The sequence below is a fragment of the Alligator sinensis genome, unplaced genomic scaffold, assembly GCF_000455745.1.
Source record: "Alligator sinensis unplaced genomic scaffold, ASM45574v1 scaffold1463_1, whole genome shotgun sequence".
Classification (NCBI taxonomy): domain Eukaryota; kingdom Metazoa; phylum Chordata; order Crocodylia; family Alligatoridae; genus Alligator; species Alligator sinensis.
In genome coordinates, this window is record NW_005842628.1 from 535475 (window position 1) to 557636 (window position 22162).

Consider the following 22162-nt stretch of genomic DNA (forward strand, 5'->3'; position numbering starts at 1 on the left):
GGCTGATAGTGTTCTTTTTCTTACTGGTGCTGGTTATGTTTGTTGTTAAAATTCTTTGTCCCTCCTGTATCTAAAAATGGCACTGATATCCTTATATATCACACTTGGGTATCTCAGTATCACCCAAGGGGGGTGGGAGAAAAATTTGTACTTGCAGATCTCCCGTACGGTGGCTCAAGCTGGAAATAAAAGTGACTGCTGGATATGCTCTCACAGCCCAGCGCACCTACAACAAGGAATCCCAATGATCGGAGTACCAATATCCCTCCGGCAATGGGGAACAATAAACGGCGGCTTCGTTAGACACTACTCGTTAGCTGCCCATCGGTCCGCTCCTAAAGAATGGAGGGCCGCCCCTGCTAACTGGATAATCTCCCCAAGAGTAGAGGCGCCTTTCTGTTACAGATCCAACAACACCGGAGCTTATAATAAAGCCACACCTGTAGGACACTACCCTCATTGCCTAACTACTCTAGATTATAGCCCCAATAGCACCAGTGGAATCCTGTTGGGTAATGTACCCTCTCTCAATTGTACAGGATTCATGGTCTACAACTTTTCTAAGGAACCTCATGTTGCTCTCATTGCAAACAGATCGGAATTTTACATTGACTCCAATTTTACTTCTTGTAATATATCTCGGTCCAGCAGGATAACAGCTGAACGTGGTCCGTCCTATACGATGCATATTAATCGAAAGTGCCGGATATGGCACAACACCTGTCGAGATTTGAGTACCCTTTCTGCCCCAGGCCTTTACTGGCTCTGCGGAAACAGGGCTCATAAAATCTTGCCCTGGAATTGGGTGGGGGCATGCACTCTTGGACGTGTTATCCCTGGTTTTGAAATGCATAGTACAATATATCTGGAACAAGTAAAAAATTTCAACCATCACATGAAAAGGGCGGTTAACCCCTTAGCTACCAGAAACACAGGGTTCCATCAATTTGTGAGAACCTTCATACCGTGGCTTGGAGTAAGAGAATTGGAACTAGCCATAATTAACATTTCAGCCACAATGGAAGCTATGGGAAATGCCACTGCGGATGCAATTCAGGCTCTGCAAGAAGAGATCTCCCAGATCTCACAAGTAACTATACAACACCGCGTAGCCCTAGATTACCTATTGGTATCCCAGGGAGGAGTATGTGCCTTAGTAAACTCCACCTGTTGTGTCTATGTCAATCAGGACATGCGAATTGAAACTGACATTCGTAAAATCCGAAGTCAGTTAAGGGTCTTACATCAGGTGGCCTCAGAAAATACTGACTGGGGTCTAAAAGAAATGTGGTCTTGGCTAACCTCCTGGCTCCCAGATTCCGGGGCCCTTGGCAAGAAAATCCTGTATGGAATATTGTTTGTCTTGATAGTTCTGATAATGTTTTATGTCTTAGTGCAACTGATCCTCTGCTGCGTGAAAGCCAGCAGGAGAAGCTTTAGCAAGGCAAGAAAACCCACAGCAGAGTCTAGAATAATGGTGTTACAAAAGTGTGAGCAGATTGAAAGAAAACATGAAAGGCTGCATGATGAAATAGAGGGGCTCATGAGAATAAAAATTTAAGGGTAAAGTGAGACTAAATAGTCTCAAAGGGGGGGGAACTGTGGAATCAGAAAAAATATGCGCCTTAAACTTTGACTATTTTAGTTATAAGATGACATAACCGTTTTGTGGAGAATTGCTGGCTCTGTATAGTAGAACAGATAAGAGAAAGTGTTTGTTCTTTGTAACTCCTCTGCAACTGCTTCGCTCACCGCGGCCTTGAAGATAGCAAAAAGTATGTACAACTCTGATTTGCAGGTGCAAGAAGGAGGTTTGTGAACTAACCTCGCCTCCCCCATTAGTTCCCATCCTGATTACAGCAAAGAAATAATAAAATAATGTTATAGCCGCTTTTCATGCTAATTTCACTATATGATCACGTGAGTTGTAAGCAACTGTTAAAAAGTATATAAGCCTCCTGATTTTGCTCTTGGGGGGGGACCCCTTCCAAGTGCTTGGGAGATCCATGTCACTTTGGAATCCCCCCTACAGCTGTAGTTTCTTTTGAATAAAAGCTTCTGCTGACCTGACCCAAAAGTATGCTGCGTGTGTTTCCACGACACATGTCTAGCTGCGACTAGGAGACCCACAACTGAGAGGACTCTCAGCTCCAACAGCTGCTAACTCTGGGTCCTGGCAACACCCTGTAGCTCCCAGGGTCCTTTAGCTGTGAATGCTGGGTCCCTGATGTTTGCCTCCCCATGCTGGGATCCATGCCAGTGGGTCCTGGCAGTTTGTGGCTTCAATCTCCCATCTCCAGAGGTGTGTGGAGTCCCTGGTTCTGCAAGACACAGCAGCTGTGCTCTCCCAGACCCAGGTATTTCATGCACTCCCAAAGCTGGGAGATCACTCCAGCTGCCATCTTCTTGCTGGTACAGGGGAAGCCCAGAATCAGGCTCCACCTGCAGCGGTGATAAGGCACAATGGGCTCTAATGCCACAATCACACTTCCTGCCATGTCAGACTGGATGGTTCAACAATAGCCCTTAGAAATGTAAAGGAGTACAAAGAACCATACTGTACGGTAAATGTCATGGCTTCATATATAACCGCAAATGATACTGCAGAGATCCAGGAGTCCTAAAGGACTGCAAAAGGAAGATACATGTTGATTTATTAATTTTTAATGCTCTTTGCTGCTCAGTTACAATATTGCTTTGATGCTGCTCTCTTCCTCCTCTCAGGCAGAGAAGATCTTGAATGGGGCAAAATTGTTCCCCTGCGGTGCGCGCAGTGGCAGGAGACTCCCCATGCCTCTGGATGCACTGCCGGGCTTCAATCATCCCATGCTCTGGCCCAGCTGGGGCCCCTTTCACCCCTGCCCCTGCCCCACTCCCTCCTGCACTGTGGGGGTCTCTATCTGCTCCCTCAAATCCCCTTCCCCTTCATAAAGAAAGTAGACTAAAACTTGCCTGCCATGCTGGGCAGCCACACACACGGGCTACAATCCTGGCTGGCTGTAATTCCAGCTACATCTCTTAGTGTGTACTCCTCTCCCCAGTGCTGCAGCAGCCGGGAGCCTGCAGCCAAGATGCCCTGTGGCCATACCTGCTGCCCTGCATTTGTGGGGGCTGAGCCCCAGTAGCCCTCCTTCCACCGCCTATGCATCTGTAGTGTCACGTACCATATATTCAGTTGTTCTCTATGCTGCAGCGGAGCAGTGCAGTGGGTTTTTCTGACCCCTGGATATTCAGGGGTCAAAAAAACCTGCGGAAAAAAAAAGTGGAGTGACGCACATGAGGGCAGCATGTACCACTCAAAAGCAGAGCCAAGCTACCTGGAGCTCTGTTGCGGCTGCCAGCCAGGCTCTGTATGACAGAATTGTCGTGGTTGCAGCTCCGGGTAGCCCTCAGGACCCCAGGTAAGGCTGCTGGCCCCAGCCTCCTCTACTCCACCCAGGGTGACTTACTGAGCACCAAAGCACATGTGGCATGGGCGTTCCCCAGGGACAACTAGCAGTGGCACAAGGTGTGGAGGCGCTAGTTGTCCCTGGGGAACCAAAGGTCCACACCACATGTGGACACGGCCTATTTGTCCAGCAATAGTAGGCTTGGACATTAGAAACCATTATTTCAAGGTAGGGAATGCTGCCCATGCCTTAGGGGTGTTCCAGACTCCTGGGCAGTCAGTGGAGATGGGTAGTAGGAATTTGAATTACCTAGTGAGAGCCTAGTGTTTTAAAATCCATCAGTACTTATTCCCATCAGTAGTCCTTGAAGATTCCATTGTAAGCAGCATGATATCAGTACCCAGACAGATCCATGGAAGCAATCCCATTCAGTCCAAATGGACTGCTCATATAAGTAAAGAATACTCACATGGGTAAATCATGGGTACCCATAATCTCATGGGCAGTCTTCAAGATCTTAGCCCAAGATATCTGAATGTTTTAGTGTTTAAGCATTTCTTTGGTAAAAAATTAAGGCTAGATCTAGATAGTCTATCCCCATTAATTTACCATATGAAGAAATATCAGAATGTGAAAACAGTCACCCTCAGTGGTAACAAGACTCACCTCAGTGGTGATTATACTCAGACTCTCCAGGTGAATACAGCACTTTCCTCTACTACTTCACCTGAAATTTGCAGCTGCAGTCAGGGCAAAGTACACTAATTAATTTGCACAGTCACTTGAAGATCATTTTCTATAAGCACACTCATGAAAGCTGATGCATAAGGCAGGCAGCACGCTGCAGCAATTAAATTTCTGATTCTGAGAGCACTCCACAGCTCCCCATTCAGGTTCATTTAAAAAGCTGTAAGGTCTTCCACTGGTTCTGTAACCTGTTTGTCTGCTCCTGCCTAGCTATTTACAGACTCTCAGTACTCAATGCAGGGTATGTCTGGGTGTGCTTTGGAGCCTGAGTTCAGGCACACAAGGAATTTTGTAGTCCAAAATGCAGGTGCTGAATGAATTGAGTTGCCTAAGGGATTTTGTGGCCTTTCCAGTGGGGGGGAATTTCAGGTCTGTGTTGCTGATGTGCTTAGGTCCTGCTCAGTTGCCTTGTTTACCAGTCTGCTCTTACACTTCGAAGAAAGAAAAATCTCTAGTCATTAGTTTCTACAAAACAAATGTTTTTTTCAAGCAGAGACTACCCATTCTCATTTAATATAGTTCTTGCCAGTTGTTGAATCCAATTTATATTAACAATGGCTTTCTTATAGTTAGTCATTGTCAAAGTTAATAATCAGGCAGTTACAGTGCTAATTATCTTTGTTTTGTCTCAAGTCATTAACTAAGAAATTTAGAGAAGCACTGATTTCTAAGGGACATCACATTAACGCTGCACACAGTGGGCTGGATTCTGCAGTCAGTTCCAGATGTTAAGTAAGGAATGACTCTGCAGGAGCCAGTGGACTTATACCAGCATGCATCGGAGATCAAGCCCATTCCAAGACAGTTCTGTGTACTGGACATACAGCAGCAGGGCACACTACAGATTAATTACCCAAGCATGAGATGCATAGAAGTTTCCTGCACTGAAGGATGCATTGAACTGGCTTGTGAGGAGGAAAACAGATGCAGACTGATATTCTGAAATGAAAACTGCGGAAGGAAAGTGCTCAAAATACAGGCAGAATCTTTCAAGGGAGATATCAAGTATACATGCAATATGAAAATATTTAACAAAAATAATAACGAAAGTCTTACAGAAGAGGTGCAGAGGCACAGCAATGTCCTGCTACAGGCTAGTGCAGAACACTTTCAAACCCTCCATTTGTACGATACATGAGTCTTTTCTCCCTGTTGGGACCCCCACGATTAGGCTGGCCTCCTTTGCAGGATAGCTCTATTAATCACCCCAAAGGTGAGCTGGCTGGGGTTTTGGTAGGAGCACACACTAGGCCAAATATTTTCACCTAGTGTAAACCAGTGTACTTCCATTCAAATCAATACAGCGGTCCTGATTTACATCAGCTGGGGATCTCAACAAGTGTCACCTATGAGAGGGTGGCACAGAGGGTGTGCCACCAGAGCTCTTGCTAGGGCAGTGGGCCCTACACTGCTCCCAGTGAAGGGCTATGCTTTCAAAGCATAGCCGGCCCTTATTTCAGTTGCTCCTACTGTGCTTTCTGATAACAACCATAAATAGTTTGCAGAGAAGGCAAAGAACAGGAAACGCCATGGAAAATGGAATGCAGGGCGATGGAAAGTGCAGTTATCAGCACATTCTTTTTCTAAGGTGACTGCAAAGCAAGCTGCAGAGTAAAATCCCCTATTGTGATTGTCCTCTCCTATTTTCCATCTGTATGGTTGAGATTAAACCAAAAGCTCCCGATTGGAAGTCATTGACAGTTCACAGGCGCACATCCTGTCAGCTGGTTTAAAATTAAACTGGTGAGGATAAAAGTGTATTCATTGGGTAGCTAACAGCAAAACACCTGAAAAAAAGTTTCTCTTTCCAGTTATTCTCAAATAGTTAGTCTGCCTCTTAAGGGGCTCCAAGGTTATTCTGACCTGGTGCTGGCTTAAACAAACAGCAAAGGTAAAAGAAAGCACACCCAAGTAACTACAAACTTACCTCAACATAGAGGATGGGGAAAATGCCAATTTTGTCTCCTAGCATTCCTTCCGCCCAGTTATCATCTACTCTCCTGATGACAGTCAAAATTTCATCCTGAAATCAGAAAGCAAAAACATACACGACACAAGGTTAGGTTTTCTGTGAAAAGATGAGGGCTTACAACAAGCCTAATTCATTAGCTAATTCACCCATAAGAAATGTGCAACTTGTCATTACCTGCCAGGATAGTGTACAATTGATTGGCATGAAAAAGTCAGCATTTACTAACAACCTTATTATTACTGACAATATGGTAGCATGTAAAAATCCTAGAGAGGCTGAAGCTACACTATATACACAGTGTCTGTGCTTCAAAGCCCTTGACAAGAGAAAGGGTGTGAAAGGTAACAAAGGCCTGCCCAGTCACAAAAGAAGCCACTGAACAAAAGATGGTCTAGAACAATGGTTCTCAACCTTTTTTTTTTTTTTTTTAACCAGGACCCATTTATAAACATTGACGACCAGTCCCAACCCAGTAAGTAGTTTAAGTAGAATACAGCCCCCTGGCCTTGCCTGTACCCCACACTCCCAACCTGCTACCCACCGCCACAAGGCTCCAGCCCCCAGCATGTGGGGCAAGGGGGTGGGTATGTAGCGCAAGGTGGGCCCCAAGCAGCTCCCTCAGGCTGGAATTTTGGTTTCCCATATTTTTCTCCTTTAAAGGAGAATCCATTTTCAAAGTTATTTGATCTATTTTTAAAGCTTGTTCACAACCCTTTCATATATTCTTGTGACCCGCTTTTGGGTTGTGATCCATGGATTGAGAAACACTGGTCTAGAACCCAGATCTCTAGCCTCTCAGTCCAGTATCCCCTGAACTTCAAGGCTGACCTGCTACATGCAAACACATAATATGTTCTCCTCCCAACTCCATTCAAAATAAAATAAGTGTGGTAATCAATGGCAACTCATTTTCCAATTGTGAGTGTTCTGTGTTGCTACACGTCTGTGTGGCTTGGCCCTGCAGGGGGAAGGGGCATGGCCCAGCCACAATCTGGCCCCATATGACTTGGCCCCAATCTGCCTCTGTGGGAAAAGAGGGTGTGGCTTGGCTTTGCAGAGGGAAAAGGGAGCATGGCTTGGCCCCAACCCGGCCACGCAGAGGGGAGAAGAGGGCATGGCCTAGTGATGATCCAGGTATGGGGCAAGGGGCATGGCCTGCCTGCGACTGGAAGTGCAGGGCTTGGGGTTGGGGAATTTGGTGGGGGGAGGGTGACCATATTAAGGGCCACCACTTCCCTGCTGCCAAATTTCCTGCCCCATGGGACAGATGCAATAGCTCTGCACGCCACGTTTGACCTGCAGACTGGAGGTTGAGCACCACTGCTCTAGCTGGTTGCTGCGGACACTGTCTCTTTCCTCTAGCAGAGGTTCATGCTGCAGAGGCTAAGCCCCAGGTCCTGGGGCTGAATCATTTGGCTGGCCCTCAGCTGACTCCTCAGGTGCCACTGGCTAGGATTGGGCCCTGAGATGACCTGGCAGGTGCTGCTGGCTGCCCACCCAGACAAGCTTGAGAAGAAAATGGAGGTTGGGTAGTTTGACTTAGTCAGCAGCACCTGTAAATCCTTCAGCTAGGGGGTTAACAGAGCAGTTGTAACGTGTTGCTTCCTTACAAGTGCAGCTGCCTGTTTTTTTCCTCTGGAAAAATTCCATGCTTACCAGTATTTTCAAAGAAATATCTTTTTTCTGTATTCTGCTTTTCAAAAACAAGGTACTTTATTTGGCGGTATATGGTATGCGAGAAAATACTGTTTGTTTCAGTGCAAAATGCTGACCTAGTTCCTCATATGTGGCCAAGAAGTGCATAGCATGTTTCAGGAGAAGGCAAATGCATAGAAAGCTCCAAGCAACATCTGCCATTCACTCATCCTCAGACTGGCTGTGCACTACACTGGTCCCCTGAAAAGTATTAAAAGTACTCCTGCAGCATGTTCTAATATTCATGCTGGCTGCCAATGTCCCTGAATGGATGGCACTGCAGGTGGGGATCAAGTGCCCGTCCTCTTTATAAGGCAAGGAGCTGAATAGAATGGAAGCCCTGAGGTCAGCTCTGTGCCAGGGGAGAACACCCTGACGTTCAAACTAGGCACATTGCAGAGAAGAATCTAGGTCCCTGTTTAGAGCTTTTCAAAACAGAACTCCTATGCTATTCCCACTGGAGCACAGGTGATGTGATTGATTAATAGACCAACTGGAAGCATTTATCCAATGAATGAAGGTGTACAAAGTAGGAAAATGCAAAATAGAATGGATTGATTAGTTTGCACTATTGACTAGGAGAACGCCTGAGAATGTCCCATTTTTGCTTGAGTTGAATGAGCAAAAAATGGACAGCAAGAATAACATGGTACCAATGCAATGTTGTTCAACCGTTTGGTCAACTATTGTTTAGTTTCTATTATTTATTTACAGTAATGCATGCTCTGAAGTAAAATGTAGTTTGTTTTTGGCCTCCACTATAGGAAGGATGTGGACAAATTGGAAAGAATCCAGCAAAGGGCAATAAAAATGGTGAGGGGGCTGGGGGACATAGCTTATGAGAACAGGATGATGGAACTGGGCTTATTTAGTTTGCAGAAGAGAAAACTGAGAGGGGATTTAATAGCAGACTTCAACTACCTGAAGGGTGCTTCCAGAGAGGCTGGAGCTAGGCTGTTCTCAGTGGTGGCAGATGACAGAACAAGGAGCAACTGTCATAGAATCATAGAAGTGGGGTCAGAAGGGACCTTGTAGATCTTCAAGTCCGGCCCCCTGCCTGGGCAGGAGGGAAACTGGGCTCAAGTGACCCCAGCCACGTAGGCATCGAGCTGCTTCTTAAAGACCCCCAGAGTAGGAGCCAGCACCACTTCCCTTGGAAGTTGGCTCCAGATCCTAGCTGCCCTAACTGTGAAGTAGTTCCTACGGATGTCTAATCTAAACCTACTCTCCAACAACTTGTGTTGTTGTGTTGTATTCCTTGTTATCCCGGGGGGCACTAGGGGAAACAAGGTCTCCCCCAAACCCTTCTGGTCCCCCCTAGTGAGTTTATAGACGGTCACAAGGTCCCCCCTCAGCCTTCTCTTGTGAAGGCTGAGCAGGTTCAGGTCCCGTAGCCTCTCATTGTAGGGTCTGCCCTGCTGTCCCCGGATCATGCGGGTGGCCCTCCTCTGGACCCTCTCCATGTTGTCCACATCCCTCTTTGAGTGCTGGGCCCAGAACTGGGCACAGTACTCCAGCTGCGGCCTGACCAGTGTCGCGTAGAGGGGGAGGATCACCTCCTTGGCCCTACTTGAGATGCACCTGTGGATGCACGATAGGGTCCGGTTAGCCCTGCCGACCGTGACCTCGCATTGTCGGCCCATGTTCATCTTGGAGTCAATGATGACTCCAAGATCCCTTTCTGCCTCCGTGCTCTCAAGAAGGGAGTTTCCCATCTTATAAGTGTGCTGCCGGTTACTACTGCCCAAGTGCAGCACCCTGCACTTGTCCGTATTGAAACACATCCTGTTTTTGTTAGCCCACCCTTGCAACCTATCCAGGTCTTTCTGCAGTCTTTCCCTCCCTACTAGCGTGCCCACCTCACCCCAAATTTTGGTATCATCAGCAAATTTGAACAGGTTGCTTTTCACCCCGTCGTCCAAATCGCTGATAAAGAAATTGAATGGTGTGGGCCCAAGGACCGAGCCCTGGGGGACTCCGCTGCCCACTTCCCCCCAAGTCTCCACTCCCCCCAACTGTCTCAAGTTGCAGGAAGGGAAGTTTAGGTTGGATATTAAGAAAAACTCTCTCATGTGGACAGTAGTAAAGCACTGAACAGGTTACCTAGAGAGGTGGTAGACTCTCCATCATTGGAGGTTTTTAAGACCTGGCTAGACAAAGCCTTGACTGAGATGATTTAGTTAAGGGTGGTCCTGCTTTGAGCAGGGGGTTGGACTAGATGACCTCCTGAGGTCCCTTCCAACCCTAATTTTCTAAGATCCTACCTCCTGACAAATCTCAGTGAAAGGATATGGAATGACCATGAACTTTTCTCTGCTTCTTATAAAATGTGTGGCTCAGAAAATTACAGATTAGCAAGACTTGACTCTAGTCAACACTGCTTCCTGTAAACAAAATCTAAAACATGCTAATGATTAGAAAAAGCTCTTGCTATGTAAATCGAACTCTGAGCCCTCTCACCCTGAGCTGCTCAGTTCACTGATTGATTTTCATTACCATTTCTTCATGCTGGGTTCATTATAATAACCTGGGACTGGAGCCAGTACCTGTTGTCACTGAACAGTCTTGTAGAAAGGCACATAGAAGTGATACTGGTACAATATGCTACAGTGCCTTAAAGTGTTTCCTATGACAGTGACAGAAAGAACTGGACAGAATGAATTGGAGAAATTTTAAAGATTAAGTTCTCCATTAGATTTTTCCCTTATTACATCAAACCTTTCCTCATATATTCCTGCAGCTGCCAAAAAATACTACTCATTCTTTTCTCAAAATGTCTGAAACAAGAGTTCTGGTCTTTTCTTGTGTTGGAAATGCAACAGTGCATTTGCTTGCATAAAGGATACAACTCTCTTGGTCAATAAAGTAAATAATGTTAGCTATTCAGACCAAGAATGTTCTTTTTTGCAGGTGGTTCTTACTTTAGAGAAAATACCTTTGAAGCTAGGATGCTTTGGCAATGGCTTTCGCTTGATAGAAGATGATTACGTTAGCATTGCACCTTGCAGCTTTGAGTTGTACGCATGTGCACACAACTCAATAATTCCTTTGATTCATTCACCTCACTGATCCATAAACAAAAAGACAAGGGAACACAGCCAGGCACTGTGTTCATCAGCTATTTATTACAGCTGGAGGGATGCATGGAGAGTTCATATTTCCAAAGAAAGGTTCATACTTTCAATTTTCAGATGAAACAGATACTATTCAATTCCAAAAGCTTTTCTGAACAGCTTTTCTGAAGTGCACAGAGAATTGCCAATAATATGTCTCTACAAAGAGAAAAGTTCAATTTCTGCATAACTCATACAAAAAACAGAACACTGTAAATGTGGAATCTATAACAAGTAAGTGTGAAGTAAGGAAATTAAAGTCATGTTTAGTCTACAATATACAGTGCCCAGCAGCTGAGACAGCCTCAAACATGCCAGGTTGCTATGGGCATGCTACTGCCTGGAATGGAAGCAGGACAGTTGGGTCTACCCGGTTCTGAGGGCAGGCTAATTTGCTGCCTTCATGCTGAGAATCAGTACCCATTATCCTGCTTATGGTGCTGCACAGATTTAACTGTGGTGTGAAGAAGAAAGAGACACATATACCATAGCGTTGATTTGAATTGGATTTTAATTGGATTTTTATGGCTGTCTCGCTAGTACAGCTTTCTAGTCCTCTCAAGTGGGTGCGGAGGACCCAGACTCTATGGGCGTTTGTAGACAACACTTTAAAGCAGGTTTAACACAGGTTAAATGCCTTTAATGGCATTGCTGTTTGCACATTTGGTGGTGTATCGCACGTTAATTCCAGCCGCTGTAGCACATTCAGCAGTGTAATGTACCTTAAATGACTTTGGGACGTGGAAAATTACTGTGGGGCGCTGCAAAGTAAAACACCTCTGAAGAGTTTTAGTTTCCTACCGTATAGCCGCAGAAGGAAGGACCAGGCTCCATGTGGCTCAGGGGCTGTGCAGGCAGCCCGGCAGCACCCTGGGAAGGCAGGCTCCACAGCAGGAAAATAAAAAAAAGCGACAAGCCTGATCTTTTAAAAATGCTCCCACCCCTCTCCCAGAGCCTGTCTGCCTGAGCTGTGCAGGGGCCCAGTGCTTCCCTCTGTGGCTGTGGTGCCCCCTGAGACTGCCCAAGCCAGGTGCCTTTGGGAGGGGGCTGCCTGGGAAGGGGCCGCCGCTGCTGTGGAAGGAAGCACCAGCCCCCCACTCCTCCCCCCTGCAGCTCAGGGACCACTTGGCCTGCCAGCAGCTCACTCTCCCCTCCCCGCCACTATCCCCCCCCCCCCCCCCCCCCGCCACTAGAGAGGCAGGTAAGGATCAGGCTCCAACACGGGTATACACGACACAGGGTTTACTTTGCCCTAAACTGAAGCAGTGTTTTTAAAACACCACCACTTCAATTTAGGGAGAATTAAACTCCGGTGTTGTGTACAAATGCCCTATGATCACTTTGTAGTAGATCAAAGGGCAGCTTTTGAAAATGTGGTCCACTTCCTTGACAATGATATTGGAAAGTTCCATAGATCATAACAAATCCCAAAATGCCAAGTGAAAGTCTTTATTTACAGAAAACTACACAGAATTCCCCCACTTGAGGTATTGTTCTCATAGTCTGGATTGGCCCAGGTTTCAATGCCTAATATTTTACTAACTTAAATTAGTTGGACAGCAGTGCTACCTATAAATTCTTAGAAAGGTTCCCAAAAGGACCATGAATAGTAAAGAGCCAACAGATCTCTTGGAATGCCACTTTAACTTTCTGTGCTTTACTATTTCACATTCAGTAAATTGATTTCCAGGCAGCACAAATGAATATGAGTCTATTTCAAAAGCTGACTGCATCTACCATAGTTTCACAGTGACATCTTATGCCCTTTTATTGTTTATTGTCAGCCAAGTGCCTCTGCATTAGTCACTACCTGACAGTCTTTTCGACAGCATTGCGAGACCTGCCATCCCATTTTATAACCATTGTCAGAATGGAAGTCAAAGATAAATCACTTAGAACCATTTTAATTTCCTGAAAATCAACCCTTTTGTTGAGAAAATAATACAAAATTGCATCCTATAACAATCACGATTCATGGCATGGTATTTAATTGAGTCATTAACTGCCATTAATGCACCGATACAAAGCAGACTCATTTGTTCTTCCATGGAGATAACAACTTTATCTAGAGTATTGGAAAGATTTCAGAGATGGCAGAACGGCACTGCATACTGTTCTGCTGTGCCTACCATCTATACAAGCCAGCTGGCAAGAGAGTCCTCACAGCAGCCTACAGCAGTGACAGCACTCCAGAAAGGGACATGCCACTTGAATTGCAATGCTAAGGAGAGGGGATGTAATTCTGTAGTGATGAACTGGTATTGAAAATGATAGCTCTTGTTACAGTTGGCACAAAAACTGTTAAATGCTGCAGTGGCCAGAAGCGAGAAGCTAGAAAGCTGAAGGAAATAAGGAAAGAGACTGATATGATTAAATATATCACTGCAGCAGAGCACAGGAAGCAGTTTATGTTATTTTTGTAGTTTTAATACTCATTTGCCTTTGAGGTACTTCCTTAAAGTGGCACAGGGAGATATACAGACAAAGGGTGATCCAGAACAAAAATGAAACTTTGGGCTAGTCTCAGACCTCAGGCTAAATTTGAAGTAACTGCATTACAGTCAGTGGAATTAATCTAGCTTTACACTGGCCTAACAGAGAATCTTGTTCCTTTCTGGATTTATTGCTTGCACCACAAAACCTAACCTTGAGGTGTTATGTATATGTGCGTGTACATAACACACACACGCATGCACACTGCATTTGTTTATATTTAAACAATTTTAAAAATGCAGAGTGTGTGTGTGTGTGTTGTTTAAATATAAACAAATGCAGTATCCAGGAAGATACTGGGATGCTGAGTTTAAAAAAAAATCGTCCAAAAGATATGCTGACTGGCACATCCCAAAAGGTATGTGGTAAGACTCTGGTTGTTTTTATACTGTATAAAGTAGGAGCAACTCTTCCGAAGCAATTGGAAATAAATTAGTGTAAAACTAGTATGAGACTGAAACCATCTTTGCAAGGCTTTGTCTAGCCAGGTCTTAACAACTTTCAAGGATGAAGACTCCACAGCTTCTCTGGATAACCTGTTCCAGTGTTTTACTACCCTCCTAGTGAGAAAATTCTTCCTAATATTTAACCTAAACTTTGTTTCCTGCAGCTTGAGAGCCATTGCTCCTTGTTCTGTTATCAGCCACCACTGAGAACAGCCCAGCTCCACCCTCTTTCGAACTACCCTTCAGGTAGTTGAAGGCTGCTATTAAATCCCCTCTCAGTATCCTCTTCTCTAGACTAAGTAAGCCCAGTTCATTCACCCTCTCCTCAGAAATCATGTGTCCCAGCCCCCTCACCATTTTCGCTACCTTCTGCTGGACTCTCCAATTTGTCCACATCCTTTCTGTAGTGGGGGCCCCAAAACTAAACACGGCACTCCAGATGTGGCTTCACTGGTGCTGAATAGAGGGGAAGAATCACTTCCCTTGACCTACTCGCAACACTCCTACCAATGCAGCCCAGTATGCCATTGTCCATCTTTGCAACAAAAGCACACTGTTGGCTCATATTCAGCTTATTATCCACTGTAACCCCCCAGGTCCTTTTCTACAGAGCTGCTGCTCAGCTAGGCAGCCCCCAGCCTGTACTGGTGCATGGGATTGTTCCGTCGTAAGTGCAGGACTTTGCACTTGTCCTTGTTGAACCTCATGAGATTCCTTTTGGCCCAATCCTCCAATTTGTCTAAGTCACTCTGAATCCTAGCATATCCTACCCTCCAGCATATCTACTACTCCCCCCAGCTTGGTGTCATCTGCAAACTTGCTGAGGGTGCACTCTATGTCATCTTCCAGGGTGTTGATGAAGATATTGAACAAAACTGGCCCCGGACTGACCCCTGGAGCATTCCTCTTGATACCTGCTGCCAACTAGACTTTGAGCTATTGATTACTACTGTCTGAGCCCAATACTCCAGCCAGTTTTCTATCCACCTTACAGTCCGTTTATCCAGCCCGGACTTCCTTAGCTTGCCTGCGACCATGTTGTGGGAGACTGCATCAAAAGCCTTGCTAAAATCAGGGTATACCACATCCATTGGTCCCTCTGTATCCACAGAGACAGTCATCTTATCATAGTAGGCAATCAGGTTGGTCTGGCATGACTTGCCCTTGGTGAATCTATGCTGACTGTTCCTAATCACGTTCTTCTCCTCCAAGTGCTTAGAAATGGATTCCTTGAGGCTCTGCTCCACCATCCATTGCTTCTTCTTGGTGTTGGTTGTCTTGATCCTTCCCACCTGGGTGAGGCCCCACCTGTCCTCCTCCACCAATGGAATGTGCTCCTCCCTCTCTATATCTGTTCTCCAGACAAACTGCTGCAGGTGGAGATGAAGATTTCTGCTTGCTGCCAGAGGTCACAAGCTTCCAGCTTCCACCCTCCTGGGAGTCCATGTCCTCTCTCAACTCTAGTGCTGCCCCTGGTAGTTGTCCCTCCACAGTCCTGGAGGTCTCCTCCAGCATCAAATCAACGAACTACTCATGACAGAGGATGCTTTGGAGCCTCACCACCTCCTCCAGTAGCTCTCTTGCCTGTTCCCTAAGAGACACCACCAGGAGGCATCACTCACACAGCAGGCACCCCCTTACCTGGCTGTCACCAGAAAAAACCTGTAAGCCACAGTCCCCACAGCACCAAACCTGGACCTGGGTGGAAGCCTCAATGGTGAGCGGTCCTGCCTAGACAGAAACCTCACAGGTGTGAGCAGAGGCAGAGGCAGTGGTTCCAGCGTTGTGACATCCTCCAGCCATTTCCCTGGGTCTCTTAATCTGCCTCTTCTCTCTTACTGCCCTTCTTCGAAGCACAACTTCCCTAGCGAACTCATCTGGAAGCTGGCCAGTTTACTGCTTGTTGGCCCCAGAGGGTTCTTTTGTTGCTACTTCCTCACATCAGCTGAAAGGCTCTCCCCTCAAAGACCACAGGAGCGGGGGTAAACTGACCTGTGAATTGATCAGCAAACTGCCTGCAAACTGCTTGCCCTGTTTGCTGCCCCTGTTCACTGGCTTCCTGGTTGCTTGGGGAGTCTCCTTTTATACCCTACTGGGCCTGGACTGGCTCCACCCCCTTAGGACTTCTGTCAGGCACAAGCAGCAATCACTCAGCCAGCAACTCTCCCAGCTTCTCAGAGCACATGCCCCAAACAAACACAGCCCACCACAGAAACACTCAGCAAGCCAAAGGCACTGGCAGCTCTGGATCACTTACTTTCCCTGAGCAGGATCTGGTGCCTGGTGCCTAGCTTCTCTTTCTCTTACCCTTCCTCCTCTTACTCCCAGCAAACTGCCTGCAAACTGTTTGCTCTGTTTGCAGGCTCTGTGGCCCTGTTTTTCTATGATTCTATAAAAGAGCTAATGGCTAAAGGAACAAATTGCTCACTGAGTCCTTTAAAAGCTCTTTGACAGTAAGGGAGATCCATCAATTGCATTAGCTGTTAGACTGGTTCAGAACGTTGGCCTCTTTGTGCCCAGTTAATTCTGGAGAAAAAGGAGTGGAACCAGCATCCTGTTGCCTTTTTAGGTGTCTAATACAGTTAAGGGAATTGGGAAGGAGCATACTATGTGCTCAAGGGTAGGAAAGAACTGATTTTTTTGGTTGCTGCATTGGATGCCCAAATTGGGGGGAAAGGGGGTGGAGAGAGACTTTATACCCATATCACAGCCAGATATTAAAAATGATTAAAAGTGATTCTTGCTTAATTAATGTAGAAGTCTTTGGAAAGCTGAATGTGCCCTATAAGAAGACTACAGGGCTCCTGATAGAGCCCTTCTAACAGAAACTGTGGTATCTTAGTGCTATTCACAGAGGAGGTCAAATTTCATCATCTTGTATTCCTTATTTTGGGGGAGGGGGAAATGGGCATCATAAATTTGGGAAAGGAAGAATAAGAGGGAAATCTAAATATTTTTACTTTGTTCTCCATGGCTATGTACACACATATTCAACAACACCATGGCAAACAGGAGGGGGAGAAGAATGGTATCTGGTTTCTGTGGCTTCATGTTAACATCATGAAGCCCAACAAAAGAAAACAGAATACAATGATCTGGAAAAGACCTGCATTCAGTTTCCTTAGTCCACCTTCCTTCCAGTCCAGTATTGCTCCCTATTAGACATAAGGGCTAAGGACAGACATTCAAAAAGCCTGAGCCTGAATTGATTCAATCTTTGCAGGTTAGTCTAACCTGGTTAGGCTAAACCAGTTTGTAACTGCAACTGAAAAAAATGAGAGCACATGCCTACGGTGGTTCAGGCTAGAAGCTGGGGGGCACTAAAGCAGCCCTCCCTACCCTTCCACAGGACTGAGCTGAGGGGGGCATGGTGAGGCCCTGGCAGGATGCTCTGACTAGGGAGGGGTTTTCCCCGCCCCCACCCAAGCAGTCCAGCAGGGAGTGTTTATCACCCCTAATTCAGTGTTTAACAACCCATTAAGAAAACAAAGCCTCTCTCCATTAGTTCAAGCTTTTCTAAAACAGCTTTTCCAGCTACCTGCTGATTAGCTCCAAAAAGCCTGTCTGTCTTTGTCATCTCCCACAGCGTAGACCATAGGCAGCATGTGGTATGCCAGCTAATGCTGAGGGGTTTCTGTGTAAGGCAGGGGGAAGTGGGGAATCCCTCCTTGAAAGGCGGGGGGAGCAAGAGGAAGCCAGGCAGACCCTGCTGTGACTGTAGTCTCTCCCAGACCTGCAGCCAGGGAGCAGAGGGGAGGAGCCAGCTCTGCTGTGGAGCAGAGAGCAGAGTCCTACCCAGGGCTACAAAGCATCTGGGATTCTGGGAGATTCTGATTTAACTTAAACCAGGAAGGGGTCTGGGACAGACATTGTATAAACCAGTTCGACTCAGATCAGTTAAGTCTGATACTACATTGAAGCAGGTTTACCTCAAACTGGTTTCAGCCATTTTCAAACTGGTTTATGTGTACTGAACATCTGTTTGGTTACAGGTTTAAACCAGTTTATGTGTAATGTCTAGCCTTAGTAAAGTCTAATTTATATATTCTCTGGCACTTCCAAGGACAACTCTTTTATGTAATAAATGGTCCAGTTCTGCTCTTGTTTATAGCAATACTACACTGATGTAATTCTATTTCCTTAAAAAGAAGGAAAATCCTGTAAATAAACTCCGGATCAGGTCCAGGATCTCCAGAACACAAGCAGAGACTCTCAAACAATAAAAGGAAGAGCAAGACGACTATTTATCTCTGACTGATAAATCATATTTGTGGCAACACTGTGTGTGCTGCTGAACAGATCAACTATCTGCTGCAGCGTAGGATAAATGCTGGTTAAACAGGAACCTTCATCAGCAAGGTGACAGCTAAAATTAGCATAGAAAAACCCAATGAAATGAAGACAAAAGTGAAGTCCTGAGATGAAAAATAGATTATTCATTGTCAGGGAGTACAATCTATGGGACATAAAAGTAGTTACAAGGTGACAGTGTATACAGCGGAAGAAGCTGAAGGATAAAACAGCAGTAGAGCAGAAATCCAAGTCCCCTAGGCAGAATAAAGCAGGTATGGACAAAAGGATGAGGGGAGATGATAACATGATAAAAAATTATTGTGAAAGCAGTCAAATACTCAGGAGAAAAAATCTGCCTCTGAAAACCCTGGATGTTCATGAATATGAGGACAATACATACACAAATAGGGTAAATATCAAGAGGAAAACTGTATATTGGGTAACAAGTACACTGAATGAAAAAGGGAGCTAAAAAGGTCTTTCACGTACTAGTACAGGAGGGAACAATCATTTCTCACACTAATGGTGTTACTCTGGCTATGGCAGAAGGTAGTCTCTAAGGCTGCTTGCAGACATTAAAAAAAAACAACCAAAAAAACATGCTTTAATGGAAAAAGTAGTACAATACTTCAACCCAGCTCTGCAGCATCTGTAAAGATAAGGTGCTTCAGTGGGGCTTTTGGGGGCTTTTAGCTTAAGATGATTCAATCAGCTATTAGATAAAAGCGCTAAAAGAGCCCCACTATACAGCTTGATCTTTACAGACGTTGGGTGAGAAGTAACATGCTGCCTCTTCTGGGCATGTATGGGGCTTGGTGTGGGAATTTACTGAATTTAAAGTAAAGCACCATTTTACTTTAAAATGGTGGGGAGGGTTATGTCTGCAAGCACCCTAAGGTCCCACCCTGGCCTAACTAGTTAAGAGAGGCATGAGCTTTTGGAAGTAATAACCTATTTCATCATTTGGCTGAGTGTGGTGCTGTCTACGAGCAGAAAAGTGGTTAGTTGTATTAGTCTGAAGTCAAATGTATATTTTAGTTGCTTTAAAAGGGAAGGAGAGCCAATGTTGCTCAGGAAAGCACATCAGCTGGTAGGCTATAACTGATCCTGTGGTGGTACAAGTAAGGTAAATTACTCTAATTTTGACCCTGATTGGAACAGAATTAAAGTTGGAGTGGTTTTGCTACATAATCATGTAGACATAAGACGTGCATCATAACAATTTATATTAGTATCCTTTGATTTTGCTACAATTGAGAAATCTCAGATTAAGAAAGCAAGGAACAACTTGAGAAGTAGAAGGAAGAGTACTTAGGAAATACATCATTACTACTAGGCCTGGGTGAATAAGGAAAGCACAAGATAGATTTCCAATAGTCCAAAAAAACTGGTTTGGGGGCATTTTTTTTCTTAATATTTTATTTTATAATAGTTTAAAATAAGAGCTTAATAATTACTTGTGAGATATAATACAAAATAGCATACTACCAAGTGACTGGTGTCCTAACTGATGAAAACAGGGTGAGATTTGCTGTTATGCTATGCTGTGATAACATACAAGTTCTTAATCAAAAAGGCATATTAAAAAAAAAGAAATTTCTGTTCCTTCAGGACCTCATTAATATAGTTCAGTTTAATTTTCTTACAATAAAAATAGTTGAAATAAACACATTCCTGCACCACATTTTGATTTAGACAAATGCACATTTCCTGATTTAAAAAAACATTCATCCAGAAATTTTTCAACCCTTTCTCGCTGTAGATTTTGACTACTTTTAAGAAAAAAACTGCCTCTCATCACCAAAGTAGTGGCAGTGCATTGTCTGGTGGACAGAAGAGGATAACCTTCATGAGAAGATGACATAAATGCTGTGTCATAACCCCTGGGATTTTTAAACATGGATCTTCTGTGTCCACAGGCTGAAGCATAGACTTCAGCACCACCTGGTGGCAGACCAGACACCAGCCCCAGCTCAGCTTAGGCCCTATCATGACGTGTCCAATGGGAGACCATGTGACCTGGGGGAACAAATGGAAGCCACCAGTCCTTGATGGGAGGACTATAAAACCCTCCCATTGCCTCTAGGGAAGTGATTCTCAACCTTTCTGGACTCAAGGCATCCTTCAATAGACTCAAGGCACACTTCCATAACTTTTGTGAACTGAGTGGTAACCAATTTCAAAAACTAATTTATATATTATAGAGCTTACCTCCTTGCAGAGAGGCCATGTAGTGGGGGTGGCGAAATGGCAAGGCAGTCATAAGCCTGAGCCTGCACTTACCCACTTATCTTTTTACACCTTGGGGCACCTTTCGAATTATCTGGCAGCACCAGTGATTCTCAACTAGGGTGCTGTGGCACTCTGGAGTGCCCTGAGATTTCAAAGGTGTCACAGGGTGCCACATAGTGCTGGCACTGTTAGGTGTGCAAACATGATTCACAAGATAAGGCTAGAGTTTTTTAATAGAAACCCATACGGTTAAAAACATTCTGACCTGTGGTAGTCTTTTCTGAATTATTTGCAATAAAAGAGTTGCTCTGTTATTTTTCTCTAGTCAAAAAGAGTGAAAACTAAGATCTGGCAGTTTCCGAAGGGTGGCTTGAGTCTACAAAGGGGTGCCTCAAATCTGAAAAGGTTGAGAGCCACTGCTCTAGGGCCTTGTCCTAAAAGCAGTGTTGTCAGGTATTACTGTCTTGGACCATCCAGCCTTGTTCTAGTCTCTGACCTCTCCCTCATTTATGAACGTCTCCAAACAGAGTTTCACAAGGCGGCATCCACAGGCTCCTTGGACTCAGTCAAGGAATAATGAGCACTGGCTGTGTGCTCTGCTCAGTGTCATCTGCTTGGAGCTTTCATTGACCCATGCTCCCATCCTTGTTTTCTCTTTTGGGCTAGGGACAGAAGTTACACATAAACTGGTTTAAGTCATCAGAAACTGGTTTAAAGCTGTAACAGAACACAAGCTCAGTGCACATAAACCAGTTTCAAAATGCCTGAAACTGGTTTAAGATAAACCTGGTTGAATGTAGTATCAGACTTAACTGATATGGGGCAAACTAGTTTATGAAACTTCTGTCCCAGACCCCTTTCTGGTTCAAGTTAAATCACAGTCACCCAGCATCCCAGCATGCTTTGCAGCCCTGGCCTAGACTGTGCTATCTGCTCCAGAGAGCAGGGCTGACCCCACCCCTTGCTCCCTAGCTGGAACAGTGAGGGCTGGTTGACAAGGGGCGGGAAGCCCAGCTGGGGATGCAGCCCAGTCTACAAGGGGGTGGGGAGGGAGGGTTGCCCCTCCCCCTAGGCAAACCCCGGCCGGGGCCTGGGGCCAGGGAGGGATATTAAACACTCCTTTCCTGACTAAATTTACTGCTGGCTGCAACTGTGCACTACAAAGCCCAGAGGCACCTAGAAGCAGGAAGAGGAAGTGATGAGCAACCCTGCAGAGTCCTGCTGCTGTAATTCCGGACTGCAAATCCCAAAGAACGCAGGGCAGCAGGAAGAGGAAGTGAACACACAACTAGAAAGCCAAGCTCTAGGGCCCCCTAGCTTTGGGCCTGAGCCACTGCAGGCATGTGGCTGCATTGCCTGAATAAAAGGTAAGTGTCTGTTCACTTCTGTTTCAATTTAATCTGTGCAGTTTAGACTAACCTACACAGTCTGAATCGATTCAGCCTTGGGCTTTTTGACTGTCTGTACCTAGCCTTCCTGTCCCTAGCACACAGTTGCTATACATCCAGTGGCCTTCCTAACTGAGGGATGCTTCTAGTTTTCTTTGTGTGCTGAGGCCCACTGTCCTCCACTTGCATAACAAATAGATCTGTCTTTGACCTCCTGGCTTTGATTCATTGCATCCCTGACCATGATCTTGTCTTGCCAACCTGGCAACTGGATGAATACATTGGTTTGACTTCAGCTACCTGACATCTGGTGCACTCTGCTCCTGAAAACCTCAGTAACATCAGTAATTAAAGACTGGTCAGTATCTTGCAGACTTAGCTTTACCTCAGCAGG

The 22162-nt window shown here is 45.3% G+C and overlaps 1 protein-coding gene across 2 annotated transcripts in view; it reads right to left on the reverse strand.

The window, feature by feature from the left end:
• The window catches only part of SH3RF3 (SH3 domain containing ring finger 3), a 316210-nt gene that overhangs the window by 116584 nt on the left and 177464 nt on the right, over positions 1–22162 (reverse strand). Inside the window, exon 3 of one of the 2 annotated variants that reach the window (XM_025215184.1) lies at positions 6064–6159. In XM_025215184.1, coding sequence (XP_025070969.1) covers positions 6064–6159 — 96 coding nt within the window. Of the gene's footprint in view, positions 1–6063; positions 6160–22162 lie in introns of those variants that run through there. The other variant, XM_025215185.1, reaches the window with a different exon arrangement.